This window comes from Rousettus aegyptiacus, unplaced genomic scaffold (assembly GCF_014176215.1).
Source record: "Rousettus aegyptiacus isolate mRouAeg1 unplaced genomic scaffold, mRouAeg1.p scaffold_m13_p_6, whole genome shotgun sequence".
In the NCBI taxonomy this organism is placed as follows: Eukaryota; Metazoa; Chordata; class Mammalia; order Chiroptera; family Pteropodidae; genus Rousettus; species Rousettus aegyptiacus.
In genome coordinates this window covers 31,655,798-31,680,688 of record NW_023416309.1, presented here as the reverse complement: position 1 = coordinate 31,680,688, position 24,891 = coordinate 31,655,798, and the positions used below count along the sequence as shown (strand labels likewise).

Below are 24,891 nucleotides of genomic sequence, written 5' to 3'. Positions count from 1 at the left end.
CCATGTTCAGAGTTAAGGAGAGTGAATGAAAGTGAGAGTCGATAAAGGTGACAACTTCCAGAGCACAAAAAAAAATAAACGAACAAACAAAAAAGCAAAAATGACCTTAATAATAATTCTATAAACATTAAGATTTTGTGTTTTGAACTGGAGTATCCTACAGACTGGTCAATTTCTTCTTTCAATATCTTTCAGTCTTAGACATCATTATCATTTTTGCTCTTTATTTTAAAGAATCCAGAGGCCACCATCCTTTGGTGATACGATTATACTCCACTCATATGGTTAGCTATTATTCCACCTTGATGTAATATCGACTATAATATTCAAGAATTTAATTCACATTTCCAAGACCTACTTAATTAGATACACCAGAGACCATATACTGTTCTCCCTACCTCCTATTGCCTCCATTCATCGGTAAAGAGCAGTCACCTGGCTCAAAGGTTGCGCTGGGAAAAGTTGGTCAAAAAGCTCTATCTAAAACACTCTAGGAAATCTATTTTCTAAGGCAATGCTTTAGTAGATGTTGTAGGGATATAAAAATACCACATCTTTGGTGCAAGTGCTTAACCTAGACATCAGCATGAATTTTTTATTGGTGTTACATCACTGCATCTTTAATTTTTAATTTAAATGCATATGACATTTGAAAAACTCATATGAAAATTAAATTCAAAAAATATTTGCACAGAAAACAGTCATGAAATAAATGTACCAACTGAACTTACTTTGCTTTGCAAATATTCTTGGTATTCTACGTTATATTTCTTTAAAAGGTCCTTTTTCAATTCATCTGTCCTTGGGAATGCAATCTCCTTCAGTTTCTTTTAAAAATATATATATACATATTGATTAGTGGGATTTTCAGTATAGTCTTTCAGATCATCAGCTGAGAAAGAAAAACAGCTGGTATGTGTATTAGAAATCAAGACAGAAGTAGCCAAAGATGATGGTGAAAAAATAATTCTCTCTTTTTAGGGCTCCAAAATATAACTTCTCAGTGGGGAAGAGGGAAAATATCTCCTTTGTAAGACCTTTATTGACTCCACTGGTTAGATAAGCATTTTGTTTAGCTAGGTACCCCATTTTTAAGTAGCAGATTTGCACATTCCATATTACGTTTACTTATGTCATCATTGTTAGAAGGGACATTGAAGAACATGGTAGATAGGAATCCCTAGGCTTGACAGACTATAAAAAGCACTGAAATACTTTTCATACAAAATATAGATTTCCAGGCCTAATCCCAGATCTACTGAACCAATATGTTTATTGAAAGGGAAGTGGTTGAGGAATTTGGATCTCAAACACCATCCCAGTGATGCTTAATGGCTAGAAAATCTGATATTAGTCGAAGCACCAACTCCCCCACCTAACCGTTTTAGAGATGAGGAAACAAAATCCGAGAGAGAGTAAAACGCTCGTCAAGAATCACAGCTAGCTAGTGGCCATTATGATTAGAACCAAAAACTCCTGCCTCTAGCGAGGCTCTTCCACTAAAATTCTGTTCTCTTACTCCTTTGTCATCCAGCCATCCACCCATCCATTTATCCAACAAGTATAAACAAAAAATTATACATGTCTTTGGAGAAATTTTTTCCTATAAGTACAAATAACAATAACTCTAAATTAGGGTAAAAGAGCCACGTTGGTAGCCTGGGACCTTTGGTTTCCCAACAGAACTCTCTGAAGTTGAATGAACAAGAATCTTGAGGGGGAATACTACACAAAGGCATGAAAATTAATGACCCTTTAGATCAGTGTGTATAAAAATAATAAAAAAAAAATGTCGATGACCATTTGACAAAATTTGAGTTCTGCACACAGGTTGCCTCAGGCCTGACATAACTGGTAAGAGCGCCTTTATTCCATCAGACTACGGTAAAATATCTTTCGAGAGTTATTTAAAATTTCATACTGTGACTGATTTTGTATATATTGTTTATCTTCCTTCATATAAGATCAATCCAAACTATTTAAGACAAATACATGAAAAAATATATTAAAAACATTATTTAAAAGGACATAGTCTCAGCTAAAGATATTTGGAACTATACATGTAGCCTATACTGAAGATTATTTCAGGCCGCCCCCTAAACAATTTGTTTTCTGTTAGGATAGTACTATAAGAAAAAAACAACTAGAACTCTGTGGTTCTCTTAATAATCAACAGTGATTTTCAAATGGTTTCGGGGTTCAGGACTGCATGGAATGGTCAAAACCAGCCCAAATGACTGTCTCAAACAAGTATAAGGAAAGACAACCATTTTCTTAATCTCTGGGAGGAATGGTGAAATAATTCCTTCTTCACACCACAAAGTGCTTGAGCACATTCTGGATCGTTTTCTTCCCCACCTCACCCCACACCTCAATTTCAATTAGACATCCCACACTGGCTCAGTAATGATATTTAATGATCTAAGAAGCAATCGAAATATCATGGCTAATGGAATGATTTAGTGTTCTTAAACTCTCAAGAGGATGAGACAGAGGAGAAGGGGGGTTGGTGAATCAATAATAATGGATACTTGTGGAGCATTTGATCCCACCGGGGAGAATCGATCCTGCAATACCTTCATAATGTCCTGCTTTTCGGGTACCGCACATTGTTGGTAATCTCGATGGCCAGGAAGCTTTTCTACAAATAAACTAGAGAAGGAGAAAGCATATCCTTAGCATTATATGATAGCAAAAGCTCAATTATGGTTTACAGAATGAGAATGAGACTCTTTTTCAAAAAGGACATGTTTAATAAATTATTTAACCTTTATTCATTTCACCCGCCTTTCGATCAAATGTTGGCATTGAATATGATTTTGGTGTTATAGGGTAGTTAAACTCAGCAAACTAAACACTAAGATTAAGAAGGTCAGGCTGCTCCCTAAATAGACTATATAACTTTGGTTCTCCTCAGGTCCTGGGTACTTAATCCCACCAGAGTACCATCTTCCTTCTTTGTGCAAGTGGAAACGCAGATCACATAAAAATGTTAGACTTTGGAAAATCAATGTAACACCTTTGCACCATTGGAAAAGACTCAAAAGACCGCTGATGAATCTGTAGTGCTATAGTGTATATGCCCAAAACCCTTGACTGAAAATTCATGACTAAGAGAAGTGACAGCCAGAATCCCTAGTGGAATGAATGGGTAGTGCTAGTCGAGAGTTAATTATTTTTCATCACCTTTTTGAGAAACAAAGGATAGCAGAAGTAAAAGAAAATCCCTAGAGTAAGCCAGGTGCAGTACCTCCAGGTAAAGTGAAGATACAGCTTCCACAAGAAATTGGTTCCATAGGTTTTTCTTACTGATGTATATCCCCAGCCTGCAGAATAGTGTCCAGCTCATAATATATGCTCAATATTTGTTAAATGAATGCATAGTCCTTCTTTGATAGATCATGAAGGGCTTTAAATACTATTTTTGATCAATTAATATGTACTACTCTAAATTCCTAGTATTCTGATGTTTACAAATCACACATCATTCATCATCTCAGCTCTCATAACTCATTTCTCAAATGAGAAAATTAAGACTTAAAGAGGCTACAATGAATTGTTAGTTGCCTAAGGATTTTTAAATAGAATAAAGTTACAAACATTTGGAGTTGAAGAGATTTCAGAGATATTTGCCCATAAGTCTTTCGTTTGTAAATATGGAATTAAGGTCCAAGGAAGAAAATTGAATTACAAATTATCACATGGTTAATGACTGAAGAGAATTCAAATATTCTGATTACTGAGTAACTCTGTATAGTGGCCTTTCTCCTTTACCACACTTAAATTACAATTAAAATTTGGGGGAAACATTGCTATTAATGACAATCGATAATCTCCAATTTCATATTTATTGCTTAACTTTCTAGAAATAATCGATTTTCCTCAGTAGCCTGAATGTGGCCAACCATCAATTTCTCAAATGGTCTCAGGCTAAGTCCCCACCTGAACTAGAGAAATTAATCAAGACGTGACTGTCGATTAAAATAAAAATAAGGGTTTTGGCTTAAATTAAATAGTTATTTGTAACAGATCTTCGACCAGTAAGCTGGAAAGCTGGTTAGAAAATACAAATCCCATTTATGCTGGCTTTTAAACTAGATAATGTTACTAACAATATCTAGCTGTATATTTGCATATGGCTATTTTGAGGTAGCCACTTTTGCTCAACATTTTGGAAGCTCTTGTATAAGTAGCATTGTCGCACAGCTAAATAAATTGCTTTAAAAAAAAGCTAACTACTATGTGAAACTCGCTGCTATATTCTATTCCTGAATCAGACCCCTCCTATAACTGCCAACTTATCCTCCAGTCTCAACCCATCAAATCAAATTTTTAAAATGTTAATGGCATGTTCTAGGTGCTGTAGATGGAGCTGTAATATTGTTCCTGCCCTCATAAATTTTATATTCCTGTGGGGGGGGCATAAAACAAGAAATATAATTTGCAAAGAGTATTTAAAAAAGGTTACCATGCTGGCCTGCTGAGAGAATATCCTTGTGCTCATCACATCTGTGACCTTCTTCTCATCCCTAAGCCTCAAGAACGGTATGGCGATGCCTTTGAGTACATTTACTTGGCAATTTAAAAACCTACAGATGTTAATGTTTTTGAAGATGATAAAAGTGGTCTGAACATGAAAACATTCCAATCATCCAAAACATTCCTCACCAAAATAGCATATAAATATTTTTCTAATTCTCCCATATCAAAGGCTTCTAAAACCAAAGACTTACGTTATAAATTTATTATAAAGGACAAAGGCATTTTCCAAGTTTCCTTCTTCCAGATACACAGATGCCATCCTCTCCATTTCTACTCCAGATCTGAAGTAGCGGCGTGGAGTGATGTCTTCATTGATGGTGATATTACAACCAAGCTTGCTAAGGGCACGGACTCGCTCCTCCGGGCTGAGGGAAACATCTGTATGGTCAGGCATAGCAGCTAACTTTTTCTGTAAAGCAAAATTTGAATCTCTGATTACAAGAAATGACTAAACTGAAATTATAGCTGTATTTTCTGTGCTAACTACCTGACACTGATACCTAAGGAAAGCTTAGAGTTAATGCTATGATAAAAGCAAAGTTGTTTTGCTTCAACATGTGATCTACACACCAAAAAGACACACATCTCCAGGGTAAACATACGTTTTTTTTTTGTGTTTTTTTTTTGTTTTTTTACTTGGGGTAAGAAGTCTTTTATGTGTCAAGGTAAAATTGTATGGCAGTTTCTGTGTATGCAGCTGTTTCAGGTCATTTTAAGGAAAATATCATTGACCCTTATTTCCTCATGAATGTTTCTATCCAGGGCCACATGAAACAGGCCATGAGAGGGATTCCTGCCAGGCAGGGCTCATGGTATTCTACTTTGAAGGCTCTTCAAGAGGTAGCTTGTATTCAAAATTACTACAAGGATTCAACCTTACTCTAGAATAGATCTTGTTTAATCAGAAGTTTCAGAGGCCCACTTACATCTTCACCAAGTGAGTAAAACTCTATCAATAAGTCCTGGAGAAGTTTCGAAGTAGAATATGGGCACCTCACTTTTTTTTTAATATAAAAAGATGCTTAAGCCTCCACATGATCATAACTACACTAATTCATCCCTGACTGAAAAAAACATGATAAATTACTAAGAAATAGTGATATTAATACACTCATATTTTAAATAAAAAACCATATCTGTACACATTTGGAAAAACACAGAATATATACATTCAAGATAATTATTAAGTAAAAAGTGCTTCAGAAAGGCAAAAAAGTCAACATATATTTTGCCTGTTTAAAGACCATATAGCAAGTATTTTAGGCTTTGCCAGGTCATATATTCTGTGTGGCAGCCATTGAGCTTGGCTGGCATGAAAGCAGCCACAAATAATGTATAAACAAATGATCCTGGCTGTATTCCAGAATTTTATTCAGAAAAACAAGCAGGTGAATTTGTTCCTCAGACCACGGTTTACTGACCCCTGCTTTAGACCAACTGCTTCTCATTCTCAAAGCGTGGTCCAGAAACCAGCAGCATCGGCATCGACTGACTGCCTAAAAAATGCAAATGCTTAAGAGGCCCCACCTCAGATAGACTCAGAATCTCTGGAGGCGGGCTTGGAATTTTAACTTTTCCCAGGGATACTTATGCATATTACAGTTTGAGAAGCATTGTTTTAGACAACTCTACCACCCTTTGATGCTCCAAGAATAGAGTTAGCCCAGAGCAAATTAAGCTTCCCAAATCCCCCCCAGTCAGTCAGGGTAGGTTGCAAGTTTGACTATAGTGTGGACAGAGCATTTGATTAAAGTCCACAGAAATTTTAAAAAGAAACCGAGGTAGACATAGTTTTAGTCTGGCCGTGAATGACTGAACCAATCTTCAGGGACAAGATGTGGCTGTTTCTCCAATACCATCTGGTCTACTTTAGTGGTAATTTATAGCAGATAGAACCCTAGAGACCTGGAATGATTCTTGCTTCTAAAAGTTTAATATAAAACCAGAGAGCCATAAATGTGTTTCTCAAGGCCCCATGAAGTGAAAAGCAGGTCACACCTCTCATAACTTCCATTACTCTTTTGATCTGGCCTGCAGCATTGTGAGAAGCCTTCCCCCCTGTTTCTTTCTCTCCAAGAAGCTCTCACGGCCTCAACTTCCTCACCCTTAACATCCCCAGATATCCCTTCTGTGACTGCATGGAAAAGCCAGTTTAATTTAGAGGAGAAGGGATAAGAAGACTGATTACTTTCCCATGTCCGCCGGGTCCCAGTTATGAAGAATAAAAGATGCACTTGATTTTGTCCCTCGCCTTGCATCTTAATTCTATTTTTACTAGTTCCAGATCATAGAGGTGTGACTGGCAGCAATATCAACACTTGGACCCTTCCTGAGGGACTTCATTTTAAATTAACACACGCACTTCCTTCTATCCAACTCTGTTGTGCTGTTCTTCTAATTCTCTGAAAGACTTCTTAATTTCAGAGAAGCTGTGGGAGGTGACCCCACTTCGAATGCAGGAATCTCAGCTTGTGAACCCTGAGCCTCAGGCCAAGGTACACATCATCTTTTCCAACTGAGAAGCCTAAGACACCACAGCAACACAGCCACATTTCCCCAATCATACCCATCAGCACTAAATGAAATATTGTTATTCAACCACAGATAAATGCTTCGCTGACATCAGAAAATGACTAGGGGAAAAAAAATCTACTGAAATTGGGCATTTTCTAAAGAGAGTTTCCAGTCTCCTGTATGTACAAAAGTAATTCTACTTTTTATTACTATACAGTACACACTGAATTTTAACTATTTGTGTGTAAGTGTTTTTGATTCCTTATAAATTTCTTGAGGGAAATAAATAATTTTCCATTCATTCCTATTCTCTAAGATGTAGCATATCTCCTACAGCACATATAGTAATCAATAAATGTACCAAATAAAGGAGAAAAAGAGAAAAGGGGCAACATGATTATAATTAGATTATCCTTTTCCCTGAAGATAAAAATAAGATGTATTTCTCCTTTACTGAATGGTCCTATCTTCCCCGAATTAAAAATTGATTTCAGAGATAAACATGAAAATAGCCTAAAGACTTTATCAACCTATAACATTTCATTTGCACGTGAGGTTCTTGGATGAAAATACAAAATTTAGAGATGAAAAAGCCTTTCTGCCCATTTTTACATTGATATGTCTACTAAGTTTTTAATTATTCCTACATAATTTTCTAGAAAACCACAAAAGATACTCCATAAGGATGATTCTTTTCTCTGCAGAGGTGGAAATGGAGCAGGCTTTATTATCCCACAACGTGGAGTCAGGAAGTGAAAGAGTTCCCACAATTCTCCACTCTTCAAGCATACTTTCAAAGCAACTGAGCTTCCTTGAGGACTTTTTTGGCAGTGAAAACATTAGGTCATGACCCACTTCAGAGCAAAAACCAGACCTTCTATTCGTTTATGTTCTGGTGCTATTCGTTTATGTTTTGGTACTTAGCTTTGTATGCAGAGGGTATTTGTAACACTGCTGCTCTCCCAGCAACCAAGGGTTGTGGTGAGTGGGCTGGGGAAGGTCATCAGCATGAAGGCAGTGATACTAACAGCTTCAGCTTCCATTTAAAAAGGCCCCATGATAGGTTGGGGACGTTAGAAATATTATTTCCAATTGTTGTAAGGCATACAGTACAAAAATATAGAGCTAAGGAGATCATATAATAATTATAATTCACACTCGGAGACTGATCTGGGACACGGAATAAGCCCATGTGATCCCACAGCTCCCATTATTTCCTCTCCAGGACATTGCTCCTAAGATGTAGCTAGAAAACATGGACACATGTCATGTGGCTAAAATTAAGAGGTTTTGCAGATGTATTAAGGCCCCTAATCATTTGATGTTAAGTTAATAAGAGGGAGATTATCCTGGATGGGCCTGACATAATCAGGTGAGACCTTTAAAAGAGGGAGACACTCTACATGGCCCGTGCTGAGCTGAAAGGGGGAAAATGAGAAGAATAAGAGTTTCAGGTATGCAGACATTTACACAAGATCCCAAAGCTATGTTTAGGTGTTAAATATAAAATGTTTTCTTCGTTCATTACCACACAAGGTAAGCCTCCAGTTTTTACCTGTAAAGAAGCAGAGGCGCATGAGGTACATACAGTACCTGCTACAAAGTCAGCTCTGAAATTCTTCTCTCTGGTGCTCTGCTAAAGGACTACACTCCTGGAATCTAACCAGATAAATTAACATTTCACACTTTGGGGGAGAAATTATTTTTAATTCCAGCAAAGATGGCTTTATTAGTCACTTCCTCAAAGGAGAGGGCCACACAGATGGATGAAAAACGACAAGTGCAAAACTTCTTGAAGTAACTGTGATTCGTTTCACATTTGGTATGTTTCTGTTCTTCTTTTTTGGGTTTTCTGACCATATGTAAAATATCAGTTGGTGCTACCTACCAGAGAATTCACAGTAAATGGCTGATCCATGTTGTCCTGTCTGCAAAACAAAGGTCTTCACTATTTCTTCTCAATCACTTCATCTGTTTCAAAGACAAAAAAGCAGAGCGAAGGTCATTTTTTAAGAACTCCATTCTCAAATCTAAAATCTCTAGTTATTTCTGCCTCAGAAGAATATGAACACATTGAAAAAACTTCAATAATCTCAGTTTTTAGAGAGACCGTTGGAAGTCACATCCTGAACTGCAGATGGTTATGATTTCTTGAAGCTGACCCTTAAACATGCAGATTTGAAGAGAATTAATTATTGCCCACCTCCAAGAACAAGTCTGTAAAATGTTACCTTATTTAGAACTCTATGCAAGGTTATAGAGTGGGTTTACGTTCTTCATTGAAAGAAGGATCATAGTGGTTCAGGGCATGGACTCTGAGGCCATGGCGTCTTAGACCTAGAGTCAGTCTGGGCTTAAGCTAAATCCTCCTAGCTGTGGAAGGTAGAATTCTCAGATGGCTCTATGATTCCTGTCCCTTCGTATCCACAAGTTTGTGTACTTCCCTCTCTTTGAGTGTAGATGAAACTTGTAATTGGCTTCTAATCAATAGAACATAGCAAAGCTGAGGGAATATTACTCTCATATACATAGTACATGATATGGTGAAGATGAACAGATTTTACAGATGTATTAAAGCCCTTAATTTCATGATGTTAGATTAATAAAAGGGAGATAGATTATCTTGGATGAGCCTCACATAATCAGGTTAGACCTTTCAGAGAGGGAGATACTCTCCTGCTAGCTCTAAAGACTCAACCAACATGAGTTCTACAGTTGTAGGGAAATAAATTCTGCCATGTGAATCTGGAAAAAGACTCCAAACCTTAGGTGAGACCTTTACCCTGGTCGACACCTTTATTGTTATCTTGTGATACCCTGAGTGGAGGACCTAGTTATGCTGCGTCCAGACTCCTGACCCACAAAACCCTGAGATAATAAACATATGTTGTCACCACCATGCAGCTGGTGGTGATTTGTAAAGCAGCAATAGAAAACAAATACATCAGCTGTGATAAGGATTAAATGAGTTAGCATATAAAGTGCTTAGAATAGTTTTTAGCACATAGTCAATATTATATCAATGTTAGCTATTATTAGAATCTTTATTTTGCAGTTGAGGCTCAGAGATACTAAGTATATGTAACCAAGTTCAAATAATCATTCAATAAATGCTCATCTCCTTCTTTTTGCTAGTTTAGGTCAAGCTTTGCATCATCATTTCCCACTTCTTCTAAAATTATGTTGGCCTTTACACTCCACTAATCACTTATGTCTTGATGGACGCCTATCTTCTCCTCAGTTCCTCATTTACAAAATGAGGGGGTTAAATGACATTCTTCCAAGTTATACACTTCTGTGACTCTAGAATTCTCAGCAGTAGGTCATTCAATCCTTCCGTGTTATTTTCTGGCCTGAATCCATGGATGGAAAACCCTTTAAGGAAAGTCATTTGGCATGTTCCAGCCTTCCTGTCTTCCTCTCCAGTGATCCATGGAGATCTCAGCTTGTAGGTTACAGAAATGCACAAGAAAAAAAAAATGACCTGGAGAGAGCTACAGTCACAGTGTTTTTTTAAACCTAAATTAATTCTGGCACCATTGAATGTAGGTAATTCCATTTGGGGAATTCATTACAAGAGTTAAAAGAGACAGAATAAAGAGGCTTATGGGGAATTTGGAGCTAGGTGGGAAAAGAAAGGAACAAGGATATACTAGTCATTGATTAGAGTCTTGCAAAAATGTTTGGAGCTACTCAGTTCTTTAAACACAGAACGAATCATTTAAAAAGTTGGAAACACTAGAACATCAGTTCTTAAATTTTATTTTACCTAAATATTATATAATAAGCCTAGGACTTGTTTAAAATGCAGACTCCTGAAACTCTCTCCCACAAGGATTCAGAAACCATGAGTTTTAAACCCACCAACAGGCACCTAGTGTTAGGATGTGGCTCAGGTGATTTTGATACATGAGACTTCCAAACACTGCTTTGAGAAACACTGCATTTGTGAATGTGTCAAGAAGGATTCTTAGTTGCAAGCAAAGGCACTGACTCCTGAATTCATAGGATAAAGATCACAAATTTTCAGGGAAGCCAGAGAAATGGGGCTCAGAGACCATATATCAAGGAACATCACCCCAAATCACACAGCAACACTGGTCTGAAGGGGAGGGGAGCCTCCATCCTCCACCACCAACACCTGCTGCTGCCCTGGAAACCATGTAGAACTGCCTCACATTTCTTCATGTCACTAGTTTCTATTTCAGAGTTTTGAGATGGAGGTGTCTGATTGGCAGAGACTAGGTCTCATGCCTGCAGCTTGGCTGCAACAGTGGCTGAAAATGCAGATAGTGAGCACTTTAGACTTCCATAGAAAGTGGGGGATGCGTCAAGTGAGAACAGGCGGATTCAGGGCTGAGAGGCCAAAATAGCAGTAAGTGTGCACAAAGATCGAACAAACTTCTCTGTAATGAGCTTCTAAATGTATGAAATGTATGAAATGTATGAGCTGACAGAGGACAACTCCTGTCCCAAGAGTTCAGCTAATAGCTCCTGGAACCAACGAGCTGTTCCCAACTGTGCCCAGAGGGCATGTGGCAAAAATAGAGTGTCCTCCTTGTGTAGCCTGGAATGGGTAGGAACCCTCCCCAAACTGACATTTCACAGCCTGAGTTTATCAAAGTTTACTCTTCCTATGCCTGCACAGTTTTACAGCCCAACGGCACAATCCTTTAAAGTTTCTGGGTCACAATTTGATGTCTCAACTTCTCCTACACAAATGTGGAAGCAGCTCTACAATTCTGTCTTTTAAAACCAGCAGCAAATAATGCCAAGAGTGAACAGAGAGAAAAATATCTGACCTAGCACAGTGTTTACTTTGTGACCTTTTTAGTCTTAATTCCCTTAACTTTCCTCTTCTTTCTTTCTTTAAATACTTTTTTGGTGGCTAAGCTCAGACTCCTGACCCACTTTCATAAACAAAGCCATATTCCCTGAATACAGAGAGGACACTTCTGGGCAGTGAACAGTCTCCTTATGGATTAAGCGCAGGGAAAAAGCCAGTGAGCCATCATCCAAATGCGCCATCTTCCTCTCTGGCACTCCTTTCAACCTGAATGCTGTGGTGAACTGGCTAAGCCGATGAGAGGTCTAACACCTCACACCACCTCCCGGAGTCTCATTTCTAATTAATCAACCAACAGCCTTTCTTTTCCCCACTGAGTTAGTGTTCATATTTTCTGGCAAGAACATGGTACAGTATACTTAGCTGGAGATAAATAAAGGAAGTTATAACCTTAGACTAAGGCCTGCAGTGACCTAATCTGATTTAGATAGAGAAGTAAAGAGTCATTACCCCTCCTTAAATGACAAAGGCAGAAAGAAGGATGTGAGTCACACCCTTGCAGACTGGGACCTGCTTTAGGGAAAAGAAAAATGACCTAGGCCTATCCTTGCTGTTCGTTTTGAAAGATAAAAATTTAGACATAACTACACCTGAAACTAATTTAAAATAACATAGAATGTTAACTGTAATTGAAAAATAAAAGTGAAAAAATGGAGAAGACAGTAAAAATACTAAATCAGAAAAACAGAGCAACAAAATAAAATCTAAAGATAAAAGAAAGGAAATAAATAAAAATAAAAATTCAGACATTAAAACCAATGGTTACTTTACACTCCTCTGTAAAATTGCAAATCAGAAATATGCTGTAACCCAGAACATATGTACTAAAATATTAATAAGAGAAATATAAAAAGTAATCAGAATATTAGAAATAGCTTTTATTGCCTTTTTTTCTATACTCATAAGTACCATATGTGAATATCCACTAGGTGTCAGGTGCTTGTCTCATCCCTAGAGGAATATTCCAGATTAAACATACCATGACAATGTGGTTTAGATGAGATCAATCAGCAAGGATGTAGTTGCTACAGGAAAGATAATTGGATAACTCAGCACTCTCAATGTATGTTTTAAATTACTTTGAGGTAAGTCTAGGCTACCTTGAAGTTGCACTTCAAGAAATAAAACAATTACTTCTCATGGTGCAATACAATTTTCATCCTGACACGAGAATGAAGGTCGGGCACCCTCGGCACCAACAGCTCAGCTTTTGAGGCCACATACACCTGTAGGAAAATCCAGGTTCCACCATATGCATGCACTGGGAATGCTATGGCATCTTAACTTTTTTGTGTCCTTTTCTTCGTCTGTTAAATAGGGGGAAATAGCACCTTTCCAGATCAACTAAAGCTTGTGTGTGTGTGTGTATGTGTGTGTGTGTGTGTGTGTGTATGTATATACATATATACATACACATACACACATATATACACACACATAATATATACATGTTATATATAACATAATATATTTTATATAATATATAATGTAAGTATAATTTATATATTACATATATATTATATATATAAATTATACTTATATAGAAATTATAACATAAATTATAACATTTATAATAATGTATATTATGAATAATACATATTAATATGTAAAGGTAATATATAACATAATTACATAATATAAATTATAAAACATATAAATATATAATGGTAATATATAAAAGTTCTATTACAGTTCCTGGCATGCGAGGGAGCCCTTCTCACATCAAACGGTTAGAGAAGTAAGGTTAATTTACCTCTATCCTAAAATAAAATGTTGATTTTTACTATAGATAGTGAAGATGATGTTTATTTGCTTTACTGTAATTAGTTTTTGACAGACACTATCAGTTGTCTATCAAACAACAGCCCACTTTCCTCACCACCAGTGAGGCCCAGTCTCACTAGAGACTTACTTTTTTGGGCTCCCTTGCATGTAGGACCTGACTAACTGGCAAGTGACCAAATCTGTGACTACAGGACCAGAAGGGAGAAATCTGGGGAGGATTCTGTGAGAGATTTTCATCTCTAACACAGATATTCTCGAGAATATGGGCCTTTTCACCAGTTGGATGTGTGTCTTCACGTAAGACTTGAAATGCAGGGGCCTTCTTGCAACCCAGAGGAATCAAACCTAAGAAGCAGCTGATGTACAGAGGTGGTAAATGAGCCTGGCTCCACGCTGACACTGCCAAGCTGCTGAATTTATCCTGCAACCATTCTCCCCTGAACTGTTAGTGTATAAGACATAAAAGCCATTGTTTAAAGTACCCTTGGGATTCTGTTATGTGCTGCCTAATTGACATAAGGTTCCTCTGGCAATATAAGAAAATTATTAGTTATGTAAATTTGATAACAAAAGTGGTGATTCTGAATAACTAAAATTGAATTTTGTGAGATTTAACAATTTTCAAAGAAAATACTTCTAAGATAATATTACATTTTTCTTTGACTAAAATATAAATATTATTTAACACTTTGTTGGTGATTCGCAATCTTATTTTAATGCACCTGTTAATAGCAATGCTTCCCTCTATTTCTAATTTTCTCATTTAGAAAATCTATTAAAAAGCAACTTCTTTACAAAACTTCTCTGACTTCAGTCTCCCCTCACCCCATTTAGTCAACCTTAGATCACTGGTAAAATAATTTAAATTTATTTGTAAAATTAAAGTGTAGACTGGACGAAGATCTGAAGAAAGCTCCTGAGAGTAAACTATATGCTGATTACAGTGAATGTGCTCCATGATTTCTAATTTGTGTGCTAAAGAAGTATTTTTTCATACCTTTTTTCCTCCACTAAGAGCAAGCTGAGATCTGTGCAGGCGAGGTATTATTGTAGGACTATCTAAACTTTTAAGGCAGCAAAAGAGCCATCATAATAATAGTAGGCACTACTAACAGAAAGGTTTCCTTCCCTGGTTAACTGAAATAATGCATTAACGCATGTGGTCTTGGCCTTCATGATAGTCTCATCAAAGAGGAGGCAGTTGAACCTAGAGATTGGACACCCTAGAGATGTGACCTCCAGTGTCTAACCACCCGGTCTGCCTCTAACCACTATCTGCAGAAATCACAACTTCCCAAACCCCAGAATGGGGTTGATAACAGTATCTAAGGAAAGAGCTGTGGTGAAGGTAAAGTGAGATAATGCCTGTAAAGCCTACAGCACAATGCTTGGTCACTCAACAAACGACAGCTACAGTCATCTCCATTTTACAGGTAAGGAAACTTCAGCCTCAAATAAGTAAGTTACTTGAACAAATGGTGGAGCAAGGACTCAAAACAAGGTGTGTAGTATTCCGAAGTTCATTCTCTTCAGCACACAGCAGCACTGGCAACTAACATTTAATAGTAAAGGTGGAATCAGGAGAAGGTCAAATTCTTGGGCCAGGGACAAGAATGATAGATTTACTGCAGAAATGAAATTTTAGTTCAGCATTACATATATCTGATTCATAATCTTTTCCCTGCTGAAAAAATAAAAGGGCATTCATTTTCTTCACTTGTTTCCAAGGCAGAATGATTCGATGTCTGTGGACTGACTACCTGGAATATGTAGTCAAAAAATTCAAATGCATAATTATTCTACCAAGACTCAGTCCAATTCATAATATCTGCTGGTTTTAACATAAATTCTAAGTTGTGGTATTCAAAAGGCATTTATTTCCTACGCTAATAAATGTGCTAATTTAGAATCTTGTTCTATTTTTTAATGAGGTCATTTAATTAATATGCATCATAAAACATTTGAAAAATGAATTTGAGGTGTAAGAGAGAAATTCATATTTGTACATCATTATTTTGTCATCAAAAATCCTTAGGAGCATGTTAATTTTATTATCCTGCTGTTGAAATACTAAAATTTCCTAGAAATTATGCATTCAAAAGATAAATCACTCATGAGCCACTAAACTCTAATGTATATACTTCCCTTTTTATTGCAATTTGCTTTTAAGAAAATACAATCCAGAAGTTATCAAATTTAATAAAGCATAGTGAGTCAGAAATAAATTTTTAAAATAACATCATTGTCTTGTCTGCCAGCAGCCTGAAGCTCAGAGATGAATGAGGTCAGTCCTTGGGCATGATTAATCAATTTTAATTTTCATGAATTTTCTAAGGATAGTACTTCAATAAGATGAATTTAGTCCAGTACCACTACTGAACAGCAAATGCTATCCTAGAATACTTTCCGTTTACTACTATTCCAATGTTCCCCAATCACAGGAATCCTAACTGTTCAACATGTTCCAGTGACAGCTGTGTCCACATTTTCAGTTTTGCCCTAGACAATCTCTTCAATGCAGTAGACAATAGCAAAAGAGTCTGTATCCCTATGTAACTATCCCCAGGAGTTTATTTTAAAATGCCCTCATACTGCCCAAGTTGCTTGTGAGTGGCCACCTGCTCCTCCTCCTTGCTCACCACTCATCCTTTTTTTTGTATCCCTTCCCCTAGGCTGACATCCTTCTCCTTGGATGTGAAGTTTCCTCTGAGTGTGTTTCCTAGGCCACTTGCTTCATAATTACTCGGTGGAGGAGGGGCATGGTTATTACAAGAAACCGATTTCTAGGCCCTATAGAGTCAGAATTTCTGATTTGGGTGCCCCATGGATTTCTAGTTTTATCAAGTAGCCCAGGAGATTTTTATGCACATTAGAACTTGACTTGCACCTAAACCATTAATTTTCTATCTTTTCTATAAACATACCTTTATTACCTTAAACACTTTTTTTTTTATGTCTTCAATTAAAGCTTAACCTAAGCTTTAGTACTGTGTCTTCAAATGACCTCCACCGTTTCCACTGGGACATTCGACTGTGATTTCTCACTCAATATGTTCCAAGGATAAATACATCTTTCTCATGGATACTGCTAGTGCCAAGTAAATTAATTTATTTATGTATTTATCCAAAATTATTTATTAAGATCCTACTTTCTGTTAGAAGCTAGTGATACAACAGTGAGCAAAGATCATATGATCTTACGAAACTTACATTCTGCTAGGGGCAGGGTATGGGACAGAGACGTGTAAAGATATTAAGTGATTATCTGCACGATTATATGTTTAAAACTGTGGTAAATACTACAAACACAAAACACAAGAAACAGACAGAATTGTGTATTTTTTGGCAGAAATATCCGAGAAGAGGTGGTGTGCATTGGGAGACATTGATTGGCCCATTATCGATGATGTTAACTTTGCTCACTTGTTTAAATTATGTCTGCCAGATTTCTCCCCTGTAAAGCTACTATTTTGTCCTTTGTAATTACAAAATATCTTCTAGGGAGTTACTTTGAGCATATGCAAATATCCTTTTACCAATGAATTTTAGCATACAAAGACGATTCTTGCCTGAAATAATTATTATTGTGGTGTTTAAAACAGTGAATTTTCTATTCCCATTTTTCTTTCACATTAGTTTAGTTGGAGTTTTTGTTTGAAGATTTTTTAATTTTTGTGCAAAATTGAAAAATTTCAGGTTGTCAAATGGATCTATCTTTTCTTTTTTAGTATCTGGATTTTTCACCATTCTTTAAAAGGTCTTTCAAACTCACTGATAAAAAAATTTTTAAATATGTTCACCAATCTTTTCTTCCAATAATGTTATGGTTAGGCATTTTTGGATAAATATATTTGATCTGTGCAAAACTTATGTGTATATAAGGAGTGAAACAAAGATACAGTTTCTTTTTACCACCAGGCAAAATGGCCCAGTCTCCTGAATTATGTTTAACTTCTTATTTAATTATCAATTCTACACAATAAGCTAATGTGCCCAAACAAGAAACTTAGTATATAGTTATTAAATTGGAATAGTCTCTGTCAAGTATTTCTCAATAACACTGAAAAAAATAGTCTGGCAGCAATGTATAAATGTAGAGAGAAAAGAGGAATTGGCGGCCCAGAAAAGAGGCAAGTACGCAGTTGTGGATGAGGTAGCCCAGGTCTGTACTGAAAATGGTAAACATAATGGAAAGAGATAAATAGTTAGAGGGGGAGAGCTTAAGGAAAAAAAAAAATTCAGAACTCGGAAGTTAAGTGGACCTATTGAGATACTGGAGCTAAATAGGCAAATATATTGTAAATGCTGTCATCTCAGGGAACAAGAGAAAATGACACTTCTGACTTCGACAGAGAAAACTTTGCCTGACATCTAATCAATGACACAAAACCTGACAAAATCTGGAAATACCCATTCTGACTCTGCTCCCCCAAACTCCACATCCAATCTACCACTTACATTTGCAAATCCACACTCCAAAATCTCTCTGAAGTCTGTATTTGGTCACCATCTTTCCTCAAAGCACCCTACTCTATGCTACCTTTTTCCCTTTCTGCATTGCTAGAAATGTCTTCTAATTGGTCTATTTTTTCCTGTCATGCCCTCCTTTGATTATTTCTATATATAACAGGTATGTCATTTAGACATTGTCTTTCCTTCATTTAAAACCCTTTAATAGCTTTTAATCACTGTTAATATCATATATCCTTAATAGATCCCTGCAAACTTCCGGCGTTCATTTCAGTATCTCTTCCTCAGGCAAGATATGTTTGACTGCCTTCAGCTTAGTTACACTCTTAATTATATACTCGTAAAGAAACATCAGACACACCCAAATTTAGAGATTTTCTACTAAACAATTGGCCAGTGCTCTTAAAACATGTCAAAATGATGAAAGACAGAGAAAGGCCAAGGAACCGTTTCAGACTAAAAGATACTAAAGAGACATAACTAAATGCAATGTGCGATCCTGGAGCAAAAGAAGGACACTGATGAAATGTGAATAAGATCGGTAAATTAAACGATAGTACTGCAACACTGTCAATTTCCTGACTTTGATAACTACTGTGATTATGCAAAGTTTTAATATTTGGATAAAATAGGCAAGGGATATACAGACACTTTGGGTACTATTTTTGCAATTTTTTTGGAAGTTTAAAATTGTTTTCCAAAAAGTATTTTATTTTTAAAATTTATTTTAATTAGTTTCAAGTATACAGTACATTGGTTAGACATTTATATAGTTTATAAAACAATCCCCCTAATTGCTCTTTCTCTCTGTTTTCCACCTAGCCAATGTCATCACTGCTGACTGCATTTCCTATGCCAACATTGTGACCAATTACCAACTAATTTGTACTTCTTTAACCCCTCATCCCATTCTCCCTGCTCCCCAACCCTCCTCTCTTCTATTTTCAAATTGTCCACATATTTGCGAGACTGTTTTTGATTAGTTTGTTCTTTTTGTTCCTTAGATGCCACGTGTAAGTGAAATCGTATGGTATTTGTCTTTCTCTGTCTGACTTATTTCACTCGGCATAATAACATCTAGGTCCATCCATGTTGTTGCAAATGGTAGGATTTCATTTTTTTAAGGGCTAAGTAATATTCCATTGTGTATATGAACAATAATTTCTTTATCCAATCATCTGTTGATGGGCATTTAGGTTGCTTCTGTATCTTGGCTATTGCAAATTGTGCTGCCATGAATATTGGAGTGCATAGATCTTTACGAATTATTGTTTTGGTTTTCTTTGGATAAATACTCAGAAGTGCAATTGCTAGGTCAAAAAGTATATCTATTTTTAATTTTTTGAGAAAACTTCAAGCTGTTTTCCATAGTGGCTGTACCATTAGCAATCCCACAAACAGTGTATAAGGGTTCCCTTTTCTCCGCATCCTCACCAACATTTGTTGTTCTTTGATTTGTTGATAGGCATTCTGACAGGTGTGAGGTGATATCTCATTGTGGTTTTAATTTGCATTTCTCTGATTAGTGACCTTGATCATCTTTTCATATGTCTATTAGCCACCTGTATTTCCTCTATGGAGAAGTATCTGTTCAGATATTCTACCCATTTTTTAATTGGATTGTTTGTTTTTTTTTGTGGTTGAGTTGTATGAGGTTTTTAAAATATATTTTGGATATTAACCTCTTATCAGATGTATCATTAGCGAATATCTTCTCTCAATCAGTAGGTTGTCTTTTTGTTTTGTTGATGTTTCCTTTGCTGTACGAAACTTTTTAGTTTGATGTAGTCTCATTTGTTTATTTTTTTCTTTTGTTTCCCTTGCCTGGGGATATATATCCAAAAAAATTACTGTAAGTAGTATTGGAGAGATTATTGCCTATGTTTTCTTTCAGAAGTTTTATGGTTTTGGGTCTTACATTTAAATCTTGAATCCATTTTGAGTCTATTCTTGTATACAGTGTAAGAAGATGGTCCAGCTTCTTTTTTTGGGATGTATCTGTCCAATTTTCCCAACACCATTTATCGAAGAGACTGTCTTTACCCTAGTGTATATTCTTACCTCCTTTGTCATATATTAAGTGAGAGTATAGGCGTGGATTTATTTCTGGGCTCTCTCTTCTGTTCCATTGATCAGTAAATAAAATGTATTGTTTAATGTTTAATTAGTACCTTAAAATACCTTCAACAAGTAAAAGGGCAACGAAAGGGGGAAAAAAATTGCAACACTTGAGACAGCTATAATATTTATTATCTCTAAACTATAGGGAGCATTAGTAGAAAAGAAATAAAGATAAAGAGATAAATAAAAACAGGCAAGTAGAGTGAACAAGTCATAAGAGGAGTATGAATGGCTAGGTAATATGAAAAAATATTTAATTGCACTCACTAGTAATTAAGAAACTATGAATTTGAATAATGTATTTTCATTTACTTGATTAATAAAATTTACATGATTAATCATACTCAATATTGATGAGGACTGGAAAAAAATTGGCAATTTTTAAAAATAATATGTATTCCTTTTGACCAAGTACTTCCAATTCTAAAATTTCCTCATAGACTGTATTGCCCAAATAATACAACACACACACACACACACACACGCACATGCACACTCCCCCTGCAGCATGGTTTTTAAATTTTGGAAATAAATGGGGATTATTTAAATAAAGAAATATATAGTAGATGAAGCTGTTAGAAAGAACTTACATCTATATGCACCAAACCAGGAAGTTGTAAAAGTTACAGCATTAAGTGAAGAAAACAAGTTATAGAATAATATATTAAGTATGATTCCACCTTTCTAGTATTAATACATATGTATTTAATGTATACTGGCATTTGCAAGAAAAAAGCCTTAACAACAAACACTGATTTTTTTCTCATCTGTTCTCTGAAGAATGGGACCAGAAAGGATTTCACATTCAATTGATTCATTTCAGTACAATTTGTTACAAGTATGTATCACTTCATAATCAGACGAATTATACTTTTTTTAATCCTATGCTTTGAGTAGGTAGCTTCGGATTTGAATCCTAGCCCTGCCATATCTGTGTTTACAGATGTGTGAATTTTGGTAAATTACTCTGAGTCTGTTTCTCTGGTCTAAATTGAGAATAACTGTGCCCTCCTTGGCTTGTACTATTATTAAAGTAGTGGTAGCTGCAGTAGTTATTCAAGGGCTTACTAAATCCAGAGGTGCTGGACTGATGGCTGAGCTGGGTGGCCTTAACTTACTGTCACACACCATACATGCAATTGGCTGGACAGAGAAGTTTACTGTCTGCAGACCTTGTAAACACAGAGCCAGAGACCCCTGCTGCATAAACCCTTTAATGTCAGTCCTGCCAAGTTCAAGACCCCAAGTGCTTAGCCTTGCTCTTTCCTGTCTTTATGGTGACAAACAGAGTCGACTTTGCCCACCTTTGTTTTAAGTCTCTGATCTGGACCAGACACTGTGTGGTGTGTCCCTAACACTTGTTTGCATCAGGTTAGTCCTCTGCTCAAAAATGCACACTGGTAAACTAGTACCTGCCGGAAGAGGTCTAAACACCCTCACCAGCCCTTCCCAGCCGGAGATCTGATCCATTTTCTCTTCTTGTGCATTATTAGACTTTGTTTTCCGCTGCTCCCCAATACATGTCTTCTCCTATCTTCCTTTTTGGTCAAACCCTTTCTGCCCTAGTCTAACATCTGCCATTCATAAGAATGTGCAACATTCTCTCTAAAAAATTCCTGCCAACCCTATGTTTTACTGATTCTGTCCATCAAAAAACAAGTATTAATAAGAAAAAGAAACAAGTATAGAGTGTCATTATGAAAATCCAAAAGCAGCTTTGATATCTATGTTATTACATGAAAATGCCTACAGAAATCAGGAAGAAAAATACATAAAACTTAAAAGTAAAAACACAAATCTGAATATAATATTAGATTTAGCACTTAAGTAGGTTTTTCTTAGTGTGGTTAAATGACCACCTGTATCAAAATCCCTTGAGGGTGTCAAAAAGAGTCCCAGGTCCCACTCAAATTTACTGAATAATAATCTGTGGGGGTGGGATGAAAGACACTTTGGTCTTTTGATACTAGTTTGAGAAGTACTGCCCTAGTTACCTTTCTAAGTTTTTCAATGATACTATACTTGCCAAAGAAAAATAACCTTCATGTCATACGAATGTAGTCATTTACATTTCTTTCAAAATCTATATTTTAACTTCTTGAAATTCTCATTAATTGGAAAAACAAAGTTCTATACCCACTAATGATTCCAAGTGATGTTCATCTTTTTATTTATTTTTCTTAAAGTACTGCATTGATTCAGTAAACAGTTTCTCTGTCTCGCTGAACAAAAACACAAACATATGAAGAACTTATCCCAGGCCTCTCTTTTCTGATCTCATTCCATCCACTATGTCTCTTCTTCCTCCTGTCAAAGAAAACTTATCTTGTGGAACAGTTTATAAACCAACCTTTCAAGGACAAAACAGATTGGAAAAAGAACTAGAGTCGATCCACCAGGAGACTGACACATGAACCCACAGGCAAAAAGCCCTCCCTTTATTACTTCTCAGTGGTGGAAATGCATTATTTCCAGTGTTAAAAGATACAGTCCAGCAAGGGGATAGATACAATCACGGGGTCCTTAGCTGAGCTGAATTTAACCATAATCACCATTACTGATTGCAGTTTTCCTTCAATTTTTATTTAAAAATTACAGAGTTGATATTGCCCCAGCCATTCAAGTTTGTTATGTCAAAAGGGACCCACACTAGAGTTTCTCTCTGAGTACAGGCAAGGGCAAAACAGTCAGGCAGTATTCATCCGGAGCCAGAGAGGGTTAAAAATGAGTCATCACTGGCCTCCTGTTTCCAAATTCATCCACAGAATCCTCAAACCAAACAATCAAAATGAATAATTCCTAATGGGTCCCTAGACAACTAACTGTCTCTCGGATGTGCCCTTACTAAATCTGTAGTTCAATTACTGTGATGCCACTGAACATAGATAGTATAGCAAAAGTTCAGAAAACAAAACAAAACACGAAATTCACCAAAACTTAAATTCTGTCATCCTTAATCAAGTTTAAACTTGCAAAATTCAAAAACATTTCCTTTCAAAGGAACTGACCTTAGTTAAATAATAATGTGCAATTTACATGAAACGGTAAAGCAAAGGATTGCAGACTATATTTTTAAAGATAAAATTTTAATTTTGTTTCTCAAAAAATTTTTTACCTATGAACTTTAGTTACACAAGACCAAGAAAAGTTTTCGTCTTCTTAGAAAAAACAATACTAGTTACAGATTTCTGAAAGTTATGTATGAGAACTGGGAATTATATAAGTACTGAGGAAGCTCTGGGGGCATTAAGAATTTTTTTATTCTTTGTTGCTATAGCAGTCTTCCCATCTATAATCAAAATTTGGCCTCTTATAATTAGATGTTATTATTTTAACAAGTCAAAGATCAGCTAAAATGTACTCTGCAGTTAGTCTATAAAACAGGGGTCCCCAACCCCCACAGCCACGGAGCCCAGCCACACAGCACGCGGTGAGCAGCCCTGTGGGTAAGCAAAGCTCCATGTGCATTTGCAGCCACTCCGCAATTATAGCATCACCCGCCTCAGCTCCACCTCAGATCATCGGGCTTTAGATTCTCATAAGAGCACTGGTCCCTGATGCCAAAAAGGTTGGAGACCACTGAAAAATATTCTGAATAAAAATAGTTATAAAAAATCATCATAACTCCACCATCAGTCTTCGATGGTAGATACTGAGACTCTGGGCCTGTGAAAAGAGGTTGGCGGCATAGAGGTTTTTCAGCATACTGATACCTGCTCAATAATGTAGTGTACACATACTCATCTGTGACATCTCTCCTTGTACCCAGTGATTCTTTATATATAAAAATATCCCTAATTTAATGTTCTATGTAATGTATATTATATATATGTTGTACAATGTAAACATTATATGTATAGACAGGTATATAATGTATACAAATGTATGTAATGCACATCTAATATAATGCATATAACTAACATATACTGTTTAAAATGTATATATTAGATGATTACATAATATTACATTATACATAATTTATATATGAGATATATGTTATACACATGTATATTAGGGAGACATATCCTCCTGCCTCCAGCAAAGAATTACCGGGTATAAGTAGAGATATTAAAAATGAATATGTATTGCATATGTCAACAGGTAAAACCAAAAATAACCTATTTTTAAAGCATATATGAATACACAACTTGAAATACTTCTTATTAAAAAAGTTAATGAGAAATACTATTTACAAAATACCAAAACATCAAGTAACAATGGCCAAAAAAAAAAAAAAAAAATCGTACAACAATCTGAGCATGAATTCTATATTGGAAATGGCATATTCTACAATAGGGATGATTGGAACCCTGAATCTGCATAAGGACAGCCTCCACTCTTCTTGCTCCAATCAGTATCCCCAGCACCCAGCATACAGTGTAGGAGACAGTTAGGAAAGCAGGCATCGGAATCAGACTATTTAGGTCTGACTCCCAGCTCTATCACCTACCAGCCTATGTTCCTGAGCTATTTGCCTAACACTTAAGGCCTTTGTACCTTAATTTTTTAATCTGCAAAATGGTACCTACTACATAAAGTTGTTTTCTGAATAATATGTGCTATATGTGTTTGTTTTACTATTGTACAATAGTAAAACAAACACATATAGCACT

The 24,891-nt window shown here is 36.2% G+C and overlaps 1 protein-coding gene across 10 annotated transcripts in view; it reads right to left on the bottom strand.

The window, feature by feature from the left end:
• Nucleotides 1-24,891, bottom strand: part of STAMBPL1 (STAM binding protein like 1) — a 45,538-nt gene that overhangs the window by 16,387 nt on the left and 4,260 nt on the right. For 9 of the 10 annotated variants that reach the window (XM_016129221.2, XM_016129216.2, XM_016129217.2 and 6 more), the window contains exons 2-5: nucleotides 8,945-9,027; nucleotides 4,734-4,951; nucleotides 2,577-2,652; nucleotides 732-827 (exon numbers count right to left, since the gene is read on the bottom strand). In XM_016129221.2, coding sequence (XP_015984707.2) covers nucleotides 732-827; nucleotides 2,577-2,652; nucleotides 4,734-4,951; nucleotides 8,945-8,974 — 420 coding nt within the window. In that variant the 5' untranslated portion in view covers nucleotides 8,975-9,027. The remainder of the gene's footprint in view (nucleotides 1-731; nucleotides 828-2,576; nucleotides 2,653-4,733; nucleotides 4,952-8,944; nucleotides 9,028-24,891) is intronic. The other variant, XM_016129220.2, reaches the window with a different exon arrangement.